The 21,552-nt window shown below is 36.1% G+C and overlaps 1 protein-coding gene across 7 annotated transcripts in view; it reads right to left on the bottom strand.

The window, feature by feature from the left end:
- Nucleotides 1-3,166: 3,166 nt before the first annotated feature.
- Nucleotides 3,167-21,552, bottom strand: part of CACNA2D1 (calcium voltage-gated channel auxiliary subunit alpha2delta 1) — a 368,603-nt gene continuing 350,217 nt past the window's right edge. For 2 of the 7 annotated variants that reach the window (XM_069035502.1, XM_069035518.1), the window contains exons 34-38: nucleotides 21,348-21,403; nucleotides 21,061-21,190; nucleotides 19,646-19,758; nucleotides 16,568-16,650; nucleotides 14,689-15,282 (exon numbers count right to left, since the gene is read on the bottom strand). In XM_069035502.1, coding sequence (XP_068891603.1) covers nucleotides 15,151-15,282; nucleotides 16,568-16,650; nucleotides 19,646-19,758; nucleotides 21,061-21,190; nucleotides 21,348-21,403 — 514 coding nt within the window. In that variant the 3' untranslated portion in view covers nucleotides 14,689-15,150. Of the gene's footprint in view, nucleotides 7,759-9,918; nucleotides 11,977-14,687; nucleotides 15,283-16,567; nucleotides 16,651-16,962; nucleotides 17,577-19,645; nucleotides 19,759-21,060; nucleotides 21,191-21,347; nucleotides 21,404-21,552 lie in introns of those variants that run through there. The other 5 variants (XM_069035496.1, XM_069035487.1, XM_069035509.1 and 2 more) reach the window with 5 other exon arrangements.

Raw genomic sequence — 21,552 nt, 5'->3', positions numbered from 1 at the left:
GGCAATGTCCTTTAAAGCAGATGTAGGTCTGTATTGCTCCCTGGAAGCTATGAGCCTAGATTTCACAGCTGCCTTGCCTTAGGGCAAATTTACTGAGCCCAGACATTCATCCTAGGAAGTAGATTGATCCAGCAAAGCAAAAGAGTCAAATTTTGAATGCACATGTCTCCACTGCTTGCTTTTTCTCTGGATCTAGCAGCCCCATGCCACAATTTCCATAGAAAGGTGTGCATGCAAATGCAACAGCAGTAAGACCCCCAGTGGCTGGTCATTGGGAGAGTTTTCCCTACTCCATGTCTACATAGCGTGGATCTCCCCTGTTCAGCCCAGGAACACAGTGCTCACCTAGAGAATCCCACTGTACATGATTTAGCCCCAGGTTCTCAAAGATTCCCTGCCTGTTATTTCCCACACTGGTATTCCCAAAAGATGTCAAAAGCAAAAGCTATCATTATATGGGTATTTTCTTTTTTTGTGCAGACTACAGCCAAGCAGGAGAGAAGAATGTTCCTAATTTCTAACCCACTTGAAATTAGGTATTATGGTATCTTTTTAGGCAGAGCAGTCCCTCAGTGTCTGCAATTTTCTCTTAGAGTTAATTAATTCCTGTAGATTAATTAATTCCTGAAGATCCCAGAGCTTATATGTCAAAGTGACTAACCCATACCATAATGAGCACTACTTGGACTCTCAAAATAGCCTACAGGAATAATACATGCTAACCACACATACCAAAACATTTTGCTGTTAGTCAGTGTTCCAAGCATGTTAATTAACCTTTCCATAGTGTCTGTATTACAATGCTCAAAAAATTTATTTTTTAATAATCAAGCCACAAAACAGAGGCTGAGATCACAAGTGTCTGGGTCACAAGAAGAGTCTGGGTTAAAGCCACAAAAGTTAAAATGGAAATTCTGAGCGAGACTCCATTCCCAACTCCCCATTTTATTTTCTTGATGAAATAACTAATTCAGTGGCTGAAAAAAATAATTGAAAGATACCTTTGAAAAAGAAGAGTGAATACCACTGAAGTCCTATATTTCATATTTCCTTCTCAAAACAGCTCTCAGAAACTGGCAGTGCTAAAAAAAAAACAAACAAAAAAGTAATGGATGAAGTAGAAGATGCAGATTTTACTTAATATGTGAACTCCTCTCTTTGAAAATACATACAATTAAAAGAGCAGTAGAAAAGTCTTTTTAAAGAATTCACCTTCCAATCATTCAGACAGGTGGTTAAAGCCTGTCTGGGCCTTGCAGCACCTGTACCTAACTCCTAAGCTCTGTTGACTGTAACTCATGAGCAATTGACAACTACAGCTAGGTGAGACAAATCACAAACATGTTTATCATTTCCCCAAAGGAAACACTTATTACCAGGTTCTAATACCTGTTATACACAATATGGGATGTACACTTGGAGATCTAGTCAAGGAAATATTTTTAACATCCAGAGAAAAAATGAGATTCAAAACCCCAAAAGAAAGAGAAGGGTGAGTGTTCTATTGAAATGGGCTACTTTGCTAAAAGGTGTCTGGGTTTCTGAACAAGGTTTCAAAAGGAAAGGCCAGCTCCTGAGAATGTGATATTCTCAATCACAAAGACAGAGAAATTATTATATATTTAAAACAATTAGGAGAAATACAGTTAGAATTTCGATTAAATCATTCTCCTGAAAAAGTCTCATTTTTCTTTCCTCCTCCCCCATATACACTTTGTGAACAAAAGCTCCTAAGAGATTATTGGAAAGAGACACATTGTTTTCAATGTCTTTTGCAACAGACAGAGAAAATGTTCTACCATTTAGGGTGGGCATATTTTTCAGTCGAGCATTACAAGGAACACTGGACTAATAGATGTGACAATGAAGGCATTTTGTAACATCCATGTTATATGTCTTGATTTCTGTAGATGGTTAGCAGCAACAGAGCTGCATTGGACACTGTGAAGGCATCTCTCAAAATAACACAATATGACAGGCCAAGTGCATTCTGGTTTGATTTGCACAAGGGATGAATATAGAATATCTCACTGCAGTGCAGCAATTCCCATATCAAACTGATGAAGTCAAATATGCTTATAAGTTCCAGGAGTGTGGGGGAAAAACCTTGTGTTGTCCAAGAGTGTCTTCTCCTTCACTTAACTAGTGTATTGTAAGACAGCAATTAAATTAAAGAGGTACAAGAAAGGGATTTTGGGGGTTTATTTATTTCTACATCTCAATGGCAGTCAGCCTACAGAAAACACGATAGAGTGAGTTCAGCATGTGGGGATAATCATGTAGTTAGGAAGCAATGTTTAATCTAGTTGAGGCTGGTAATCTCTGGATGTTGATGCACAGTGTCAAGCACTGCCTTGTAGCATTTCCACATGGGTGATCTATTACTTTGCAGCACTAGAATCTGCATTTGATTTCTTATTCTCTTATCTACTCCTCAGGGATTCAGTAAATCCATCAGAATTTTATGACTGCCATTTTCTCTGGGCTGTGACACATTCGCAATCAAGGATTAAAATCAGGCTTCTAAAGCAGTTACCACATTCAGCCCTCTGCCCTGCACTTCTGACAGAGATTGCCAGTGCCACTGCAGGAAGTCAGAAACCCAGCAAAGCACCTCCTGAGCACCCCAAGCCAGTTTATTAAGGTACTTACATCCACTTTAAATATAGTGCTTAATTAAGAACAGCAGCAGTACAGAAGCTGACTAAATCATGACTCAGTCTTGGTCAGAGGTGAGGGCGACGGCAACAACTTGGGCAGGACCCATCTGAACCATCTGATTTTATTCTGCTTCTCCATGTGAATGAACTCTTGGACTTCAGCAGTGTTTACAAGTTAGCAAATGGCAACCCTTCCAAAAGCAATTGTTTCAGGAAAACAAGGATGCTTCAGCTGCCTCAGACTCCTATTTTACTGAGAGCTTTACAGACCCTCAGTTTTAATTGGTTAGAATTTTTCCACTTTTTTTTAAATTTTCACAGTTGCAAATGAAACAGAAATGAAGGTTTGCTCTGCGTCCTTCTCTGAACCCCATGAAGACAAGCATTAAGTCACTGTCTTCACTCTCTTCAGACACTTGGGTATAATTATAGGAAACTCAAAAGTATTATATAGCAAATAATGTAGGCTCTTATTTACATGTTTTTATTATACAGAGTGAACAGTAAAATAGTTGTTGATTTTAAATGATAAACTTTTATTCTGAATATACTGTTTTTGCACAATAATTAACACAACAGTTCTAGGATTATAAACTTTTTATAACATTATTGTACAAATTTTTACAAAAAATTCTTTTTTTTCCAGGCTTGTCAAGTTCCACAAAAGTGTCAAGAGAACACAAGAAAAGGGAGAAAGACCTGATTGCCTGGTAAGAGCAACCAAGTCTTTTTTTGCAGAAACGCACACTGAGCATTTCAATAAAAGTATCCCAGAAAGCATGATCCAGACATTCCATACAACACAAGAAGAGAAGACAGCTTTTTCAGATCACAATCGCAATTTCATGGCATCTGAACAAGACAGTATCCCTTTAGCCTCAGTGAAATATTTCTTCAAAATGATGTTTTTCTTTTAAACCATAAACAGGACAGATGCAAGTAGCTGGGAAGAGGGTGAGGCTAACTTTTCAAAACTCTTGAATTGTTTTCAGACACTTTGTTTTAATCTTTTTACAATAGTGTACAATGAGTATTAACAATATTAACATTGTGGTATGAAAAAAAATAATAATAAATCTGGCCTTTGTTAAAGGCTCGGATGTCTGATGAATTTAGGGTAAAATTTATCCAAAGAAAGGAGTTATTAAGGTTTCACCTTAGGTCGACATTCCAAAAACTACCGTGTGCATTGCAGTGTCTTTTAGGCATTCATATATTTCTTAATAACCAGTGTGCTAGCATCGAATTTTTGGATCAGTGGTACTCAGGTTGTGTTTTGGAATTAAGTCATATTAAGCATGTTTTTTATGTGTTAATGGGAAAAAAAGGTCTTAATGTCTCTTCAGTGACGCCAAAAAGCTCTCAACCACAGCAAGTAACACTTGGGTTGCAAAGGTCACTTAAAAGGGATACTGCCTATTTGAAACCAGTAAGGCCAGGTTTAAGTTAATAAAAGGAATATTGTAGGAAAACTTACAAATGGCAGCAACACTGTTGTTTTTGTCAAGTTAAGCAGTAAAGCCTCAAGCATTAGAAACATGAAAAAGATCATACTAAAGTCTTAAAGGTACAGGAGCTAAAAATCTTGTCCATCAGACCTGCTATGTCATGTTAAAAACCTGTTACAAATATGGACCACGGTCAGTGTTTTGGCAGTAATGCTGGTTGTTTAAATGAAAAAAATAGAAAGAAACCTTTCATGTTAAGTTCTCAGATCATGTTTTGCACGGTATCATGCTGTAACAACTTTAATGGTGGGTATTTGTCAGATGTACAATACACTGCATGACTTCTGTGTAAACTGAACCAGTCCCAACAGTCCTCTTAGTGCTATTTAAAGGATTTGAGCAACCATCAACAGAACCTTTTATGTGACTTTAAAAACCACAATTTTTAACAATATATTGTATTTAAAAATATCTTAATTTAATGCTTAGATCAAGGTTCTTCTTTCAAAGACAAAATAAGATGACTATGATGCACTGAGTAAGGATACTCTTCTGCATGAGAATTTATATTTATTCATGCGAGTTATTTCTATCAGACTGGTATTCACATTTTGAGATAGCTAAAGTTCAGATTGCATTTTTGATCTAAGTTTGCATTTTGCAGATATCAGGGTATTTAAAAAAAAAGTCTTGACCATCACTTGGATATATTCCAATATATGATTTCAAAGTATTTAAAATACTTACTACTTTCTAAAGTATTAATCAGATGGGTATAATGTTGGCTAAATGTTTATATAGAATGTTATAATGTTAGCTGGAAGGCTAAATGTTTATATAGAAACATATTCCTTCAGGTCATATAGAGGGGCAAAGGAGAGGAACAAAGGACATTTCCCTCTTTGGATCACCCAGGAGGGCTATGTGTTGGCATGGCATGGGCTTCTCCCTCCTTTTGCATTTGAGCACTCTAAGGGAAATGGGATGAGAGCAAAAGCCACAGATGTTTTCTGTGGCAGCATGACTTTGTGCCATCTTTCTTTCTCCCTACAAACACTAATCAAATGTTTACTAAGTAACTCCAAGTATAGCATACCAGCATAATGAAAGTGTTTTAAAATGTTAAAAAGTGTAACTTCTCCATGAAGGGTTTCTTTTGGGAAGCAAAGTGATAACTACAGACAACTTAATATACTAATAATCTTTCAGGAAATTAAAAGAGCAAAACACAAACTAATGTATATTTAAAGTAACCTCAGAGTAAAAGCAGTGAGTGCAGTAAGTATTGGCCTAATCCTAAAAAACTTGCTCCTCCCATAAAATGTCAATTGCCAGCATTAAGGAAAAATACTGGATGCAGTCTTGGCATTAGAGACACCCAACCAATTTTTGTATCAGGTGGAACTGTAGCACTATGACTGGAAGGAAGAGCTCCAAGTTTTTCTTCACCCATATCATCAACATTAGCTCACCTTCCCTGAGAAGGACCTGAAGTCATCCAACACAGTTAATTTTACTTTTAACCCCATGACATTGCTAGATACATATTTTTTAAAAATCTAGATTTCATCACTGAACAAAAGGTCAGGGTTTATTTTTTTCACTCACTGTATTCCCAAACATGAGAAAATACATAGCTGGAGCCGAGGTACATGAGAAACAATGAACCAGCCATGAGTACAACTACAGTAGACATCTGATTGTTCAAGCCATGCCATGGCTTTGAGTAGCTTCTTCAGTTTTCATAGGATATTTATGCATGCCCAATCATTTTTTAAGCTTTTGGCATGATCAAAAATATATCAATCAATTGCCAGCATATATATACTGATGATTTGCATTTTTTATTTTTTAAAGAGCTAGTGTATTGTGCCATATTAATATTTGCATATTGCAGTTGTTAGCAGAACTGTACAATACCAGCAGAGTTGCACATTCATTGGTTTAGCTGTCTTAGCTGTTTAGTTCTGAAAACTAGGAAAAAAAGCGCAAATCATATTTTGCATCAACACTATGCTACACTGTAATATTGTAATTTACTGCACCAATCTTTATCACCAATGAGGTTGTATAAAAACAACTTCTAGAGTTATTATTCACAATCAAGTATCAATGTGCATACATATAGATTCAAGGCTCCCCATTTGTTTATATTTTTTCTAATTGCAGCAACCAGGTCATTTTGCTGTTAAATATGCTATTTTCAATAATAAATAGCAACAGCATAAGTTTTAATATTATGAATGGGTTTATATGAAGGAAACAAAGGGGGAACCTGATATGAACCTTAGGGAACATATACTTCCAAAAATAAATGTGTTAAATCTGATTTTTATATCCTTAAAATATCTGTACACAGATTTTCATGTGAGATCGCTATTCCATAAAAAACCCACCTCAACCTTTTGTTACGATAGCTATATTTACCCTATTTTCTCAGCTTTTTCATTGCACAGTATATTCAGAGCTCTGTTTCATAATATAATATAATTTAATATTATTTGATTGCAACACATTGCAATGTTCAGTTTCTCACACAATACAAGAATCACTCAGTTATCTTTTCAATGAACTATACTCTACCATCAAAGAAAACAAACTGAAAAACAATAACATAGCATCATCATCATGCAAAATACCCCTGGAAACCAACGTTCATATATCACAAAGACATTTTTTATTCACAAGCATTTTTTGTTTCAGCCTTTGAAGAATTTCTACTTGCTTTATATGTAACTGCATTGTGAAAAGGAGGTGAATATTACATTGAAATTAAATTTTTTTCTGACAGAAGATGACACCAAGTTTAAGACGAAAATCACTTTTTAGTTACACTTTTCCAGTACCTTTGTATTTTGAAATACAGAAGTTTTCTCCCTTCCTTCCTTTCTACATACAATATCAACCTACCAAAACTTAGCTGGCTGCATGATTCCTTTTGGAAGAATTAACTACTCATCATAAAGCATTCCAATCATGCTGAACTTCTGGTGAAGACCGGCCAATATTTTCACTTTGCTCAACTAGTTTGGACAAAACTGATGCTAAAAGCAGCCATCATGGTGCTAGTAATGTGCATTGGGGAGAACATTTTCCTTTTTCCTTTTCTTTGTTTTTTTTTTGGTTTTTAAACAACTGTTCATGTAAAAGAATATAAATCTTCAAGATATCCAAAGCTTAAAAGAAATGAAAATCATATACATAAGCTGTTTTTAGGGGAGCCCTTTTACATGAAGTCATCAAGATTACAACAACAAACAAACAAACAAACAAAAGGTTTTAGATTTCCCCAGTGGAGCACGTACAGAAATCTGTTTGGATGGTGTAGATGATGCAGCATTCACATACGGTTAAGGATCTGACACTCCAACATGCAGGCATCGTGGTGCCTTGATGAGTCTCACAACGCGTGATAACCACACGAGCACTGCTGTTCTGCTGCTGTCCCAATAGCTGACCCTTTCGACAATGGAACTGAGGCTATCGTTTTGGCCAGGTCTTGATTAAGTTATGCAGGTTTTGGTTTAGCAAGGTCATAACTGGCAGTGTCTGCTGCCAGATAACAGCCAAAGCAGGACCAACTGAATTGGTACCATAGACCACAGTGATGGACTCAGACCAGAGGCCCCACCGCAGTCAGCCGAATCTTCCTGTCGACAAGAAAAGAAGAAATCATTTAATATTAATTACAGTGAGGTTGCTTGAGAAGTAACCTACAGCTTAGTTTTCAACATTTTGAACTATCCTTGAGGCAGCCTTTTTTGGTCTTATATAGGTTATTTTGCTAAAATAACAGTCAAATAATTCCTGGACGTTCCTCTGATTTTTGATACAACGAGTGGCATTATTACTTTAACTATAAACATGGGAGGAGTAAATACTTTCAAGGTTTACAGCAGATACTTATGAGCTAGATGGGATATTTACATCATCAATCAAAAAATGTTATGGAATATACCTGGGGTCCCCAATAAACACCACCTATATTCCTTAAAATTACATCAGTTTTACAATTCTGAGTATGACTTTATTGTGAGAAAAGATAGAAGAACAGATAATTTTTCAAGATTAAAAAACAAATACCAAAATATGTTTACCTCCATTTCATCAAATGACCACACATTAAGATGAATATGGTCTGCAGGTGAAGATATGATCAAAGAGAATGAAAATGCTTTCCCTGCCTCTGATGCTCTATTCAAGTATGAGAAAAGAATTTTCTCTTACACGACTTGTACATGCTTGATTCAGTTTGAGGGCTGTCTCTGAGCTGCAGCGCTCTGTCATGAATCAGTATCTATTCCTTACGCCACACAGCAATCACACCACTTTTCCTCATTCTTCCCTGCCATTAATTGCTGTTCTTTGGTACCACTTTGCCTATAATGCTTTAGACCTTTCACATGATGGACCTATTCATTAGTCTGCCTGAAATACATTTGATACCTATTCTGGAGCCCATAACACCTTAGACCTTGTTTCTAAGCACTGATACAAACTCTGATTAGTACCTAAAACACCAGGACAATTTTCCAGCCATCCCCTCACCACTTTGCCTGATGAGTCTGAGATTCATGAATAGCTCTGAAGGCTGAAAATATTTGGTCTTTCTCTTGTTTTCACTGTATTCGGTACCCATGGCATAAAAAGACACTTTCCATTTTCCAAGAGATCCCAAGCCTCCAATGGCAAGAAGACAGTGTAGGTGGAAAGGAATTTAGGTATATTAGCAACCGGGGAAACTTCCTGAACAGACGCAATATGTGCAGGGAAGGACAGACGACTGAATCTGAACAGTAACAGAGACTGGCTACTGGCACAGAAATCAAAAAGATTTTAGAACAGAAAGCAGAGGAAAGCCAACAGGCAGGGAAAAGCTCCTGGTTCAGACTGACATGCCACTGAGGCATATGCAATTAATACTTAATATGCCCCAGAAAAGGCTGGAGTGTGTTTGCTCATGCATGTGTGTGTGTGTGTCTATATAAGGTACAATCAGGGTAAATAAGAGTCATTAAAAAACCTTTAATTTATCAGCACATCCTTAAGCAAAATTTCCCAGTGCTTCTACACCAATGCTAGGAACATAAAATCAAGACAAAGGGATGAAGACCAATCACCAATGAACCGTCCCAAAATAATTCACATATCCAAAACCTGGTGAAAGGAGAATAATCAGTAGGACAGAGCATTTGTCTTACAGCTTTGTAAGAATGGCAGTCCCGGACATACAGCAAAAGGGTACAATGTAAGGGATGACACAAAATGCAACAGCATAAGACTATTACAGGAAAAAGGAAGTGTGATGGAATCTGTGGGTAAGAAATTTCAGTCTCATAATAAAAAATGTAATACCAGGTTTACACTGCTGACAGCCTGATCAAGGGGACAATACCAATGCCATGTGAGATTAGAGAAACCACATAAAGACTGGATCGAAGTCTCATCAAAGAGAGATGTAGAGAGCACATTTTTGGATATGATAAAGGACTTTTGAATCTTTAGTGATGCACAGGGTCAGTTCAAAGTTATTAGTAGAGTTGCTCTATATAGCTCCAGGAGCTCCATAGACCACAATGCAATAGCATTTAGCCTGTGTGAGAGATCAGGGCAAACAAATCCAAACCAAAAGATGTCAATTTAAAGAGAGGTAACTACCTGAAAGTTACCAAAAGCAATTAACCACCCCCTCCCCCCCAAACCATACAACCTCGAAACCAAGAAAAAAGGAAAAACCCTTACCAAATAAAACAAGCCCCCAGAAAACAGAAAAAAAACCACTCCTTGAAGTAGTACCTCTAAAAGCAACTTCCTCAAAAGGATGCAGAAGAATATTTAGAAATATTGTATTAGCTAATCAGCTAAAATAATGTCACAATTAGAAAAATCAACCGTACGCCACCCACACCCAAAAACACAACCCCCAAAAAATGAAAATACACCATCATCACCCTTCACCAAGAAACCATACAACCTTTAAGAAAACTCAAAATAAACACCCCTGCAGGAATCTGTAGGGAACTTAAATACACTGTCATAGAGAAAATGTTAGTATTTAAGAAATCAAGTTTACACAAATGGGCAAGAACAAGTACATAAAAGTGGCAGACCAGATATAAACAGGAAATAAAGGGGCTGATAAGGTGTTTTTTATGACCTCCCTGCAGAATACACTGAAAATGATAATAGAAATTTTTGACTAAATCAAAAGCACAAAGCCAAATACGATGTTAGGGCAACTGCTTCCTCATAGAAGTGTAAATACGGAATTTGGGAATTACTGTACAGAGAAAAGGATTTCAATGAGTTCTTTAGATCAGCTTTAATGGATGAAAATTTTAATGGAATTTATTCTACACACAACGCATTCTTTAAAGCTGGTTCCAAAACAGTTTGGAAAAAATATGTAAAATCAGATAAGGCAGACAAAGGACACTCAGTACATTATCAGGAATTATAGCATTCACCAAGAGCCTCCTTTAGAAACTTGGATGTAAAAAAAAACCCAGCAACCCCAAGCCCAAACAAAACCCAAAAAATCAGCATTCAATTTCCTTACAAAGAAACAAAAATTCATTTTGTCCTAAAGCAAATACCTCATGGTGGCTGCCATTCTTTATTAACAATAGCTTTTTCCAGACATATCTCTGCCATGTGTTAGCATTATAATTTAGTTGTATAGTTTTGGCTCACACTTTTTGGGTTTTTTTTGTTTGTTGTTGTTTAGGGTTTTTGTTTGGTTTCTTTTATTTGTTTTTTGGTGGGGTTTTTTTTGGTATTTGGTTTTGCTTTTTTTTGGTAGATTGCACTCTACAAGTTCAAAATTCCTAAGGTTTCTGGTCAACAAGGAAGTCCTAAGTTAACTCTACTGCACCAGATTTGGAATAGGATGCTAAGATTTCAAGAGGCACTGAACTTTCTGGTTTATTTAATTTGGCTCTGTCACTATTTGCATCTGCATTGTGTCTTGTCATGCAGCTTTATTCTATTTAAAGCACTTAAAAATAACCCTGTTGCTTCTTCCTCACAGTGACTACCACTAAAAACAGAATTATCAGTAAAGGTTTTCTCTCACATGAATTCAGTGAACAGCACTCAGTGTTACCTCTTGGTATTTATTATTCTTATCACTGAAATTACTTAGAACAGTCATCTTTGAAGAAAGAGTTGAAAGCAAAGCAGGAGATTTAAAATTTCCAACAGACAGGAGGTGTCTGGAGAGTATAAGAAGTAAACTGAAGGTCTTGAACAAAATTGTGCATAACATGAAGGGAAATATTTTTTAAGTGTAAACGACATCCAGTATAGATACAAAACAAGTAGGCCTCCACATATAGAATTATACAGTACTCAGTTTATGTCACCTTGCACTAGGTCACATATAGTAAATTATGTCAATAAATTAATCCTACCTCCATAGGTACTTGAAAACACCCTCCATTCTGTTGCCCATTTCTATTTGCTTTATGAGATTTTTTTTTAACCACACCACAATTTATCAACTGCTCTTGCATTCAACAGTCATACAATGTAATATTCTTATTGGGTTGAAAAGAAGTATTTTAGTATCTTTTTCTCTCTCCCTAAAACTACACAGAAGTTTTTAAAGGATTCACAATTCACAACAGTAGAGAATATCTTGGAAGCCTTATGCAGGAGAGGCATTGTCTTATTATGAACGACAGCATTAAACTGCACTACACAAAAGTATACAATATTTATACACATACTTCAAGGTTAGTTGATATATTGATGAAGGCCACATTAAATTTCTGAGGTTTTTAGACGAACTTGCAGTGGTAAACCAGCAGTTCTGCCAAGAACAACTTCTAAATATTATCTCTGGAATCAGTTCATTCTTTCATGTCCTAAGCCAAGACAAAAAAATAGTAGTGGCAAAAAAGGTACAGTAGATCCTATCTGAACTAATTTTTTTCTCCACAGAATTTCACATTGTAATTTTCTTTTATGCTTTAACTGTTGTCAGCATTACGGAAAATGTGAAAATATAAAATCAAAAAAGAGGAGAAAATCTGTTTATGTGTTTATTTACGTGAATCATAACAATCAAGAATCCCCTGAAAATAAGTGGGATTCCATTCCCAATTTAAAACCAGATTTAGAAAAATGCCACTTTTGAATGGTCTTCAAAATGCCTTTTTTGAAAACACTTCCCCTCTTCTTGAGTTTTAAGAAAACTTCTCAACTGTTTCATGTTAATGTTATTTTTGAGATTTCTTCTAAACTATCTTATAACAAAGATATACAGCATCATTTTATCTTTTCTTTGCATCATCTTATCTTTAACTCTGTTATTACAATTAGACACTGAACTATTTTTAAGCAGTTTCACTGAAATTTTCCAGCCCATTACATTAATCACACAAATACTGAGTAACAGATCAGCTGGGGATGTCCTCTCTTTGTTGTCTTCAAGATTGTGTCTGTATATTAGCCCTCTTTCAAGAGAGAGAGACTTGTAAAAGAAATTGGAAAGAATTGTTGTAAGGCACTTTCATTTCACCAGAAGTGTATGAGGAATTTCTTGCATTAATAAATCATGTCAAATTTCCTTGCATGCTTGAGGTAGAGAAGTGTCAAATCCAAATGTCATCTCCTTCATGTCATGCCTTACCGTGACAACTCTAGAAAGGCCTATTTTACAGCATCCCACGTTATGAAAAATATGCTGTACTTTCAGAATGGAAATGAATGCTTTTATAAAACCATACCTTCATTGTTAAGTGCGAAACCCACATATTCATTGCTATTTATCAACATTTCCTTAAAGACACTGCCAGTCCAAAATTTTAAAAATACACATGGAACTATAAATACATATATATAAGGCTATACATATATTATATATATGTACACTACATATACATTAAAACTATAAATGCACTTGTTACTCCTTTAGAAGTGCACTATAACTATTTAATGTACTAAAACTTTGTTTTTAAACCATAATAATTCATCAGAACCCATTGTGCTATTCTGACTTATAAAAGGATAAAACAACACCTGCCCAAAGAGCTCTGATCTGGCCTTTGACATCGATTGGTTACCTCAAAGTTACATCTTTCATAAGCATGTATTTTAAAAGTTTCATATTACATGGAGAACACCTCTGCATTTACTCAAGAGTCATTTCCAGTTCCAGTGCATGTTCATTCACAGGTTTTGTGTTACCCTCCTTTGTCTGGACTACCACAGGAATCGGTCAAAGGTGTACAGCTACCCATGCACAGATTGGGGACACAGGCAATTCCAAGAAGATGTATCCAGTTGCCTGGACTGCTAATCACTCTCAAAGCTCCCACTGACTTCCCCGGAAGCTGATGGAAATAAGACATTGCCAGTAGGGGCTAAAAACTTGCACAGTTCTTTATTCTCAGGCATGGCAAACAAAACCAGTGTGCATGAACAAGTTAAGAGTAAGCCATTTGAGGCAGTGATAATGACTGTTTTGTTATTCTTGATGAAAAGTAAAAAAAACCCCGTCAGGTTACTGAACCTGATCAGCTGGATCGTATCTGTGTTGGCTTCAGTGATTTTAATATAACTACATAGATTAATGTCCAGAGAGAACCCATTTCCAAAATCACAAAGTTATTAAAAACAAGATGGATGAAAAAAATTACCTTTATAATTTTCTGCTGCCAAAAGCTTATCAGCTAAAATTATATTCTGTGGGTTTCTCATCTTAAGTAGAAAGCACATTTTGGGCATAAAGAATTCAGCTCAAGGTGAGTCTCTGCTGCTTTATGTACATTGGACAGTAGCTTTTTAATTAAAAGAAAGCTATGTGCAGAGCAAATTGCATGAGCAAGAACATGAGATGTTAATCTACATTTTAATGTGAAATACTGCTGGCTTAAAGAAAGGCCTTTCACCTTTCCCTACAACCTTCTGCCATGGATGTGCAAGTTCCTAGGTTTGCAGGAAACTAATTCACTTAGATACAGAATAAGAAACTTCAAAATTATTCAAATAATAAAATGTCAAACAGAATTTAAATATTTTTTCAGTTATATTCAAGAGATATTAATTGAAACTTCCCTTAAGTATAGAGAAAATATAGATTACTGAGAAAATTACTTTTCTAAATTGCAACAATTTTCAGTGTTTCATTACACTAACTGAGAAATGCACTGTAAGCTTTCAGTTCTGCCGTTTGCTTTACTTTGATAGACATGTGAGTATCTCCCTCTAGTGGTTTTCAGAGCAATAATGTTGATCAGAACCCCCTTCAGTCACACATTATATGCTTTTTAGCTCAGCAGTTCTCTTGCAGACATGTCACTAGCACAGTTACTCATGACACAGTCCCACACCATCAAATGAAATTTCCAGTCTAATTTCCAAGGTTTTCGTTGTAAACCCCGGAGTCTGCATTTGGTCAATATACAGCAACTTATGTAGTTAATTAGAAGAAAAAAAACCATCCTCCCACTGTAATCAGACAATTAATATGTTTAGGTTGCCAAAAAATAAGAAGTAAAAATTATTGTTTTACTGAATTCCTAGTTTAACCAAATTGATGCATACTATTATCTTCCATCATTAATGTTGTGTTCATTTGAATGCAGTGAAAACTCCTTACTCTCCTCAATAGCAGCACTCATACACAGCACTCATCCTTGCTACCCATAAGTAAAGCTTTATTTCCACAGGTAGACTGTCTTTTCTATTTGCTTTGTATCTTTATTTGTCTCTGTGAAAAAAAATTTCTTCTTCTGTTCATTTTAACAAGGAAGAGGGGAAAAATGCTTATAAGTGAAGAATGTGGACTCATCTGGTGCATGTGTAATCTCAAAGAGACAACCATATAAACCCAACAGGTTCCCTTGTCTTTGTATGTTCTATGGGAGAGGCCCTTGTGTTTAGTAATTGTGATTTATAAGGCTCCAGACAGGTTTTTTTCAATATTTAATTTCCCTTAATATTGCAATAGTAATTTGCTCCAGATTGTTGCTTTTGAGACTCGCTTCATTCTGTTTTCTTTTGTATGCTCAGTAAGTAAAAAAGTCTGCTAATTTTTAAAGCCAAGAACAAAACAAAAAATTAGAGAAAGTAACTGACCATCCACACCACATGAAAACTTGCAGAAAAATGAAGATAGGAGCGGACGTCATGGCAGAGGCACGACTCGTTGTGCATATAGGCTGATCCTATTAATAACGGGCAAAGTAGCAAGTAGAGGAAAGGAAAGAAAACACAGAAAAAAAGACATACAAGATGAGATATCATGCAGATTGCTGGCAGTTAGCAGAGTTAATGTGAAAGCATCCACCCAAGAGCAAGAGATTCACAGCAAATTTTGCAAATAAACTTAACCAAAACAATCCACTGTTACAAAACACATGACTTACACACTGATCAGCACATCAAGCTAGTGAGCAAGAGTTGTACTTTCACACACAATCATATCAGGATGGTTTGGATTATTTACAATGGCTGGATAGCTTTTGGATGGTTTTTTCAACTTTATTTAATGTTTGTTGGCCAGTAAGAAGACTTCCTTTTTAAAAGAAAATTTGGTTACTAGAAAAACACATTGAATGCCAATTCCCTGGAATTTTTAACACTACTGACATCTCAGTAATTGCACCTCATTAGAAGAAAAGCAGAGAACATACTGGAACAAATTTTGGTATACAGCAGTTATAGCCAACTAAGTGCAGTGGTTTGTGACAATCTTTCCGCTGCAGAAATTGCAGAAACTGAACAAGGCATTAAAAAGACGTTTTTAAAGTATTTGTTGTATCTAATGCTAGGCAATTCCTTTTTCAGCCCTTTTTGTCTTGAAATTTATTCTGAACAACTTGAATTCAGAATAATCTGTTTCATACCTTTGAAAGGTAATATAGAAAGAATATTAAAAATAATTTAGATATGCTGCACAGTTGTAATTTTTCTCTTTGGAAACTTATGCATTCAATACAGAAGTACTAAACAGCATAGTTTTGATGATTTCAGTAAAGCAATGCACTTTTATACCTGCTAAAAACATGACCTAAGGGCAGTACAATTTGCCAAATTAGAAACAACATCCTAAACCACATATAACATTTTTAATAATTTAGCAATATTTAAATAAATATTTAGAAACATTATTATAAAAATAATACTTTTAAGCCAAGATTATTGTCTAGTTGTACAAGCCATTGAAAATTGCATTTCACAGCACCATACAGAGACCAAGAGTTTTATGCTCACTGATGATTTTTTAGTGGCAATCATGTGTGAAAGTGCAATGGTTATAGGAAAGGCAGATAAGAAAGCAGCAGTTAATTTTATGTTAACTGAAATAGAGTGGCTATGGTCTAGAGTGAACAGTATGTTTAGTGATAAGAAGGTTACCAGGCACCAAGGTACATTTAAACGCAGTTTTCACTGATCGTCTAAAGCTGCTCTACAATTGTTTCTAAAGATGGTCCTAAGCGTCAATTTTACCTGTTTGGCTTCATCAAAACAGATTTCGGGACCTTTTCTGTATCTAGGTTGTTTGACCATTTCACACGGATTTGGCCCTTCATCTGTTTTTCTGGTTAAGGAGTGTGACTGTTTTCCATACACTGTACATGAGCAGGATCAACAACATTCTGTTTTGATTTTTGTGGCAGGAGAGAAGATTTATCCTAATTCAGATAGTACTGAAATAAACATCAATATTCACAGTTCCTTGTTTAAATTCAAGAAAACAAACCCAAGCATTTAGATAAATAAAAATGAAATACCTATTTTTTACACTGTTATAATCAAGAAAATAAACTTTCTACAAGACTTTTTAGAATATCGTCAGAACCATAAACAGAAATAAAACATGAGTTCTTTTAACATTTCGTGTATTGCTTTTATTATCATTGAACAAATATTGCAGAAAATATTTCATAAAGCAGTAAACTTTCAATGGTGTTATATTAGTTATAGTTATAACTAAACTATAGTCAGCTAACTTATAGTTTATGTTACCACTGAGTTACCCCGCTATAATGAAGATACACAGTAAAAGCAATGAAACTTGTTTGGAAAAGAAATGGCATATGCAGGTTGAACATAGCAGTGAAAGCCTATAAAAACTACTGGTTCTACTATGTGTACACTTACATTACCCCAAATATAATAGAAAAGATCATGCCACTGTAGGCTTTGTAGTAAATGACAGGAGAACTAATGAGATCCCATTAGCATTTCAGTGATGAAGGCAGACAGAGAAAATGCTGTCCATACTAACAGCAGGAGAGAAGAGGGAGCAGTGACATGCTATTAATTAGCTAACTGCAAATGTGAGGTACCACTTTAGCTCCCATCTCTGAAATCTGTAATTGCTGGTGATTAGATGTAAACACTGTACTTCACATGTGCCACTGGCTAACGAGGGGCACAAGTCATTGCAGCAGACTTGAAAGAGAAGGATATGGCAAACTGCAAAACAGCCTTCTGGTGAAAGCTGCTTATGTTACTATTCAGTATGTTAAGCTTTTTTTATTCCACTGCAGGTAGTACACATATTAAAGCTAATAAAATAATCGAGTACTAGGACTTATCTTAGTAGTTCTAATATACACTTGAAGCAATCCTATTCATGCACTACCATGGAGTAGTATGGCAGCTTCAGGGCAACAAGTGGAGAGGCCAAAGTGAAGAGAAGGCAAGATGATGGGGAATTTATCTCTACAGATCTGCATCTGCCTTCATTCAGATGTTATCAGAGTCATCTCCCCTTTTCTCTGCTGTGGCTCAACTGAAAGGGAAGCTGAAACACAAAAATATTCTAAGAGACCGTGCATAAGCAAAGCTGTACCAGCCAAAAGGAAGCAAAGTGTAATAATAATCATCTAAATAGCACCCAAAGGTCATTTTGCCTGCTTGGGTGATGTTATGCTACATCTGCATTTCACTATGTGCCTTAGTCACAGAAAGGAGAGAATAGCTCAGTAATGCATAGTTGAATAATAAAAAAAAAAAGTTCCTTTAGTCAATATAAGCCCACCCAGCTGCTCTGGCTGCCATTTGAGGCCATTTACTGCTTTCTAGAAGTTTTGGGCTTCACAGAGAAATGCAAGTCATGTGCCCTTTTCCCATCCATCATGCTTCATTTTCTATAGTGAGTGCTGTCTATAAATTCAGACAGTGGAAGCAGTTAATGAAAGTGCCATGGACCAAAGCCAATTAGAATATTAGGCTATGTTTACATAGTTCTGTCATGACACTCCAATGTAACTTCCTTTTCAGCCCAAGCGTAGATGGAATTCCGGTTTTATTAATGTGGCAATGAATGCATTGCTTGTGCCAAAGAAACACAGTCATCTGTACTACCATCTGCTTTTCTTCCAGAATTGGGGGAGGCTGTCTCAACTAACTTCCTGACATGGACAGAGGTATTACTAATTGTTTTCCCTGTTCCGTCACAGTAATCCAAATTATGGTTTAATTTACCATCTCTGGCATGCTGTCCTCACACCTATGTAGAAGAGAATGGCTGAGGTGAATTTCTACTGACCTAGAAATGTGTATGTTGGTTTTATGTGTTTCCATCACCATCACCTACAGGTATCTACTGCAGTGAACAGGCTAAAGCAAAGAAATTGGCATGAAGGTGGTTGCAAATTAAAACAGTCTTTCACATGCTTTTAACTTCAATGCTTGTGTTGCAAGAACTCTGCCTAGCATGTAAGTCATCTATGTCTCTAGCCAGCTCTGAAGAAATTCTATGCAGCTGGATGAAGTCTAGCCTTTGATGGCTAATGCAGTTTCCACAAGTAAGCTCTTGTCTTTGAGGACACACTAAAGAGCCATCATCAACTAACCATCAGTGCAACATCTCAACTTTTCATGACCAAACGCTCCTGTCCTGGCCTTTTTGTGTTATTTCTCTAGGCAGACATACCCTTGTCTTTTCTAAACATTGAATAAACCCAGGACACTCAGACTTTCCTTGCCTATGCTCTCAGATGCTAACCTCCTTGGTGGCCCTTCAATAGACTTCCTCCTGTGTGACAGTGTGGTCCTGGGAAGCACACAGCACTCCAGATGTAGTCTCACCAGTGCTGAAGAGATGGGATGGATCAGTTTTCCCAATCTGCTGACTACACCCTTGCTATCATAGCCCGAGATGTGACCAGCCCACTTTACTGCAAGGCACAGTGCTAACTCACGGTCAACTTCTTGCCCACTATGAACCTCCAGCTCTTTTCTGCAAATCTCTTTCTGTCCCCAGCCTGTCCAGCTGTGTGCAATTATTCTGTCCTGGGCCCAAAACTTTGCATTTGCTTTTCTGAAACTTCACAAGTTCCTGCAAGCCCATTTCTGTCTAAATTCTCACAAATAACAGCTTTTCACTCTACCTCAATGACTGCTGCTTCCCACGATTTGTGATGATATCCACAAATGCCTGATACTTCAAGTATTTCAATGGCAACCATGCTAATAACATGTAAGTAAGTCGGTCATTTCTCCCCAAGTATATTCCTGTATACCATAGCCAGAAATCAATTCACACTACTAAATAACATGATTTTTAAAGGATACCCGGCTTCTCCGCTTGCATCAGTGGCTTTGGGTCACAGGAACGGCACAGCAGTTGGCTGTCACTAATAATGAACACTAGATTGGTGTTTGAAATCTTCTCTGCATGATAAAGTCTGGAAAAAAGCCAACAAAACCCTATGCTTAAATGAAGCAAAGAAAACCATGTTTGAGGACACACAGTATCAGAATAAAATAATCCAGCTTCACAGATTTAGTCTGCCTCCTACTGTTTATCGTTTTCATTAACAAACAGTAATAAACATTTATAACAAATTTTGTAATCTCTTTGACATTTCCATCATACCCTCTTTCAACTAGACTTGTTAGTGGAAAAAATGGAAAAGAGCATAAAATTACTTTAATTGAGTTAATAGCTAGCTCTGTACTGCTACCACAGTAGCTGTACTGAGAAATACCATCAGTTCAGCATCAATTAACACTGAAAAAAACCCCAACCACAAAAACAAACAAACAAAACCCCAACACATAAACCTGTCTGTGAGAAGGGCAAGAGAGAAGCATAGGGTATGCATGTTGTGTATTGGATGTGTATTTGTTGTATTTTTATGTCCACATAGTTCTGCAAAAGGTCTTTAAGTTAGTAAGGTCATTATCAGTTTATAAATAAATCCAACATATACTAGTAACACGGAGGAGGAAGTATGCAAGTGAAAAAAATGTCTGTGTCTTCACCATTCTCTAAAGCTCTCTCTCTTTCCTTCCTGGGTGAAATATTGCCTTTTTCTTGTTTGAAATCTGGCTGTTAATTCTAATTTCTAAGATATTTTCAGAAGCTCAAAATGTACGCAAAACCCCCGCAGGCTCTTGTATGAAACAGAGTTCTAGGTCCAAGACGCTATTTTTTGAAGTATGCAATTTTTTCACATATTATTAAATATCAGCTTCAATAGGACTCCTTATGGTGTCTGGAGAGTAATTCTTTTAATAAAAAAATAGAATAGCTTCATTTGCCTTATGAGACTCACGGTTCTTAAATCATGAGCACTATCAACTAGAAGGTAAATTAGAAGATAAATTGCACAATCTTCTTGACCGTCAAAAATTCTGATGCATAACCAGACTAGAGGAAATCATACCTCTTGCAGAATGCTTTTAAGTTCACATAACAAATTAAAAGAAAACAAATTGTGACAGAGATAAAAATACAATTTTCATGGAGCAGAGACTATAAAACAAAAAAACTGACTAAAGCATTTCTACAATTCTTTAATGATAAAAATTAATTCTAAACATATAAAAAGAGAATGCAATGTGCCTGCCTATATTCTTCTCTGTCCTACTTATGTAAGTTTGGTGAAATTAATCCAAAATTTTGCTTCTCATAACAGTGTCCTTCTCTTTTGTAAAAATAAAGAAAAATCCTAAAGTTATTACTTATATGGAAGAAATTTTACCTGGAGCAGTTTATACAGTCTACAATCCCACCAAAGGATTTATCATTGTTTTCAAAGAAATATTGAGTTTGCTCAGTGATACAGCTTGTTTTAGGCAGGGCAGCACCAAAATCATCATCTTCCATATCAGCTGATATAAAGTAAATAAATAAATTAATTAATAAACAAACAAACCAATGCCATTTTTAAGTCACAGACATAATGGGGAGACCCAAATATGCCCCCTGACCTAGATTATTACCTTCTACTTCACTCAAAGTTGACTCTTTATCATTCTCTTGACTTACCTGCTTCAAGGAACCGTGGAAAAGTCAGGCTCAAAAACAGCTGCTGTAAGATAGACCTGAACACAGAAAGACAATACATATATTTTTAAAGGCTCTTTTTCTTCTTTGTATTTTAATGGATACTTTAAAACTACTCAAATATAAGTTATTAACAACAAATTTTTTTATGCTTTTGCCAGTTATCAAAGCTGTGTTTTTTAAGCCT

This window comes from Aphelocoma coerulescens, chromosome 1A (assembly GCF_041296385.1).
Source record: "Aphelocoma coerulescens isolate FSJ_1873_10779 chromosome 1A, UR_Acoe_1.0, whole genome shotgun sequence".
Taxonomy (NCBI): domain Eukaryota; kingdom Metazoa; phylum Chordata; class Aves; order Passeriformes; family Corvidae; genus Aphelocoma; species Aphelocoma coerulescens.
Note: the sequence above shows the minus strand (reverse complement) of the source record. Positions and strands in the feature narration are given on the sequence as shown.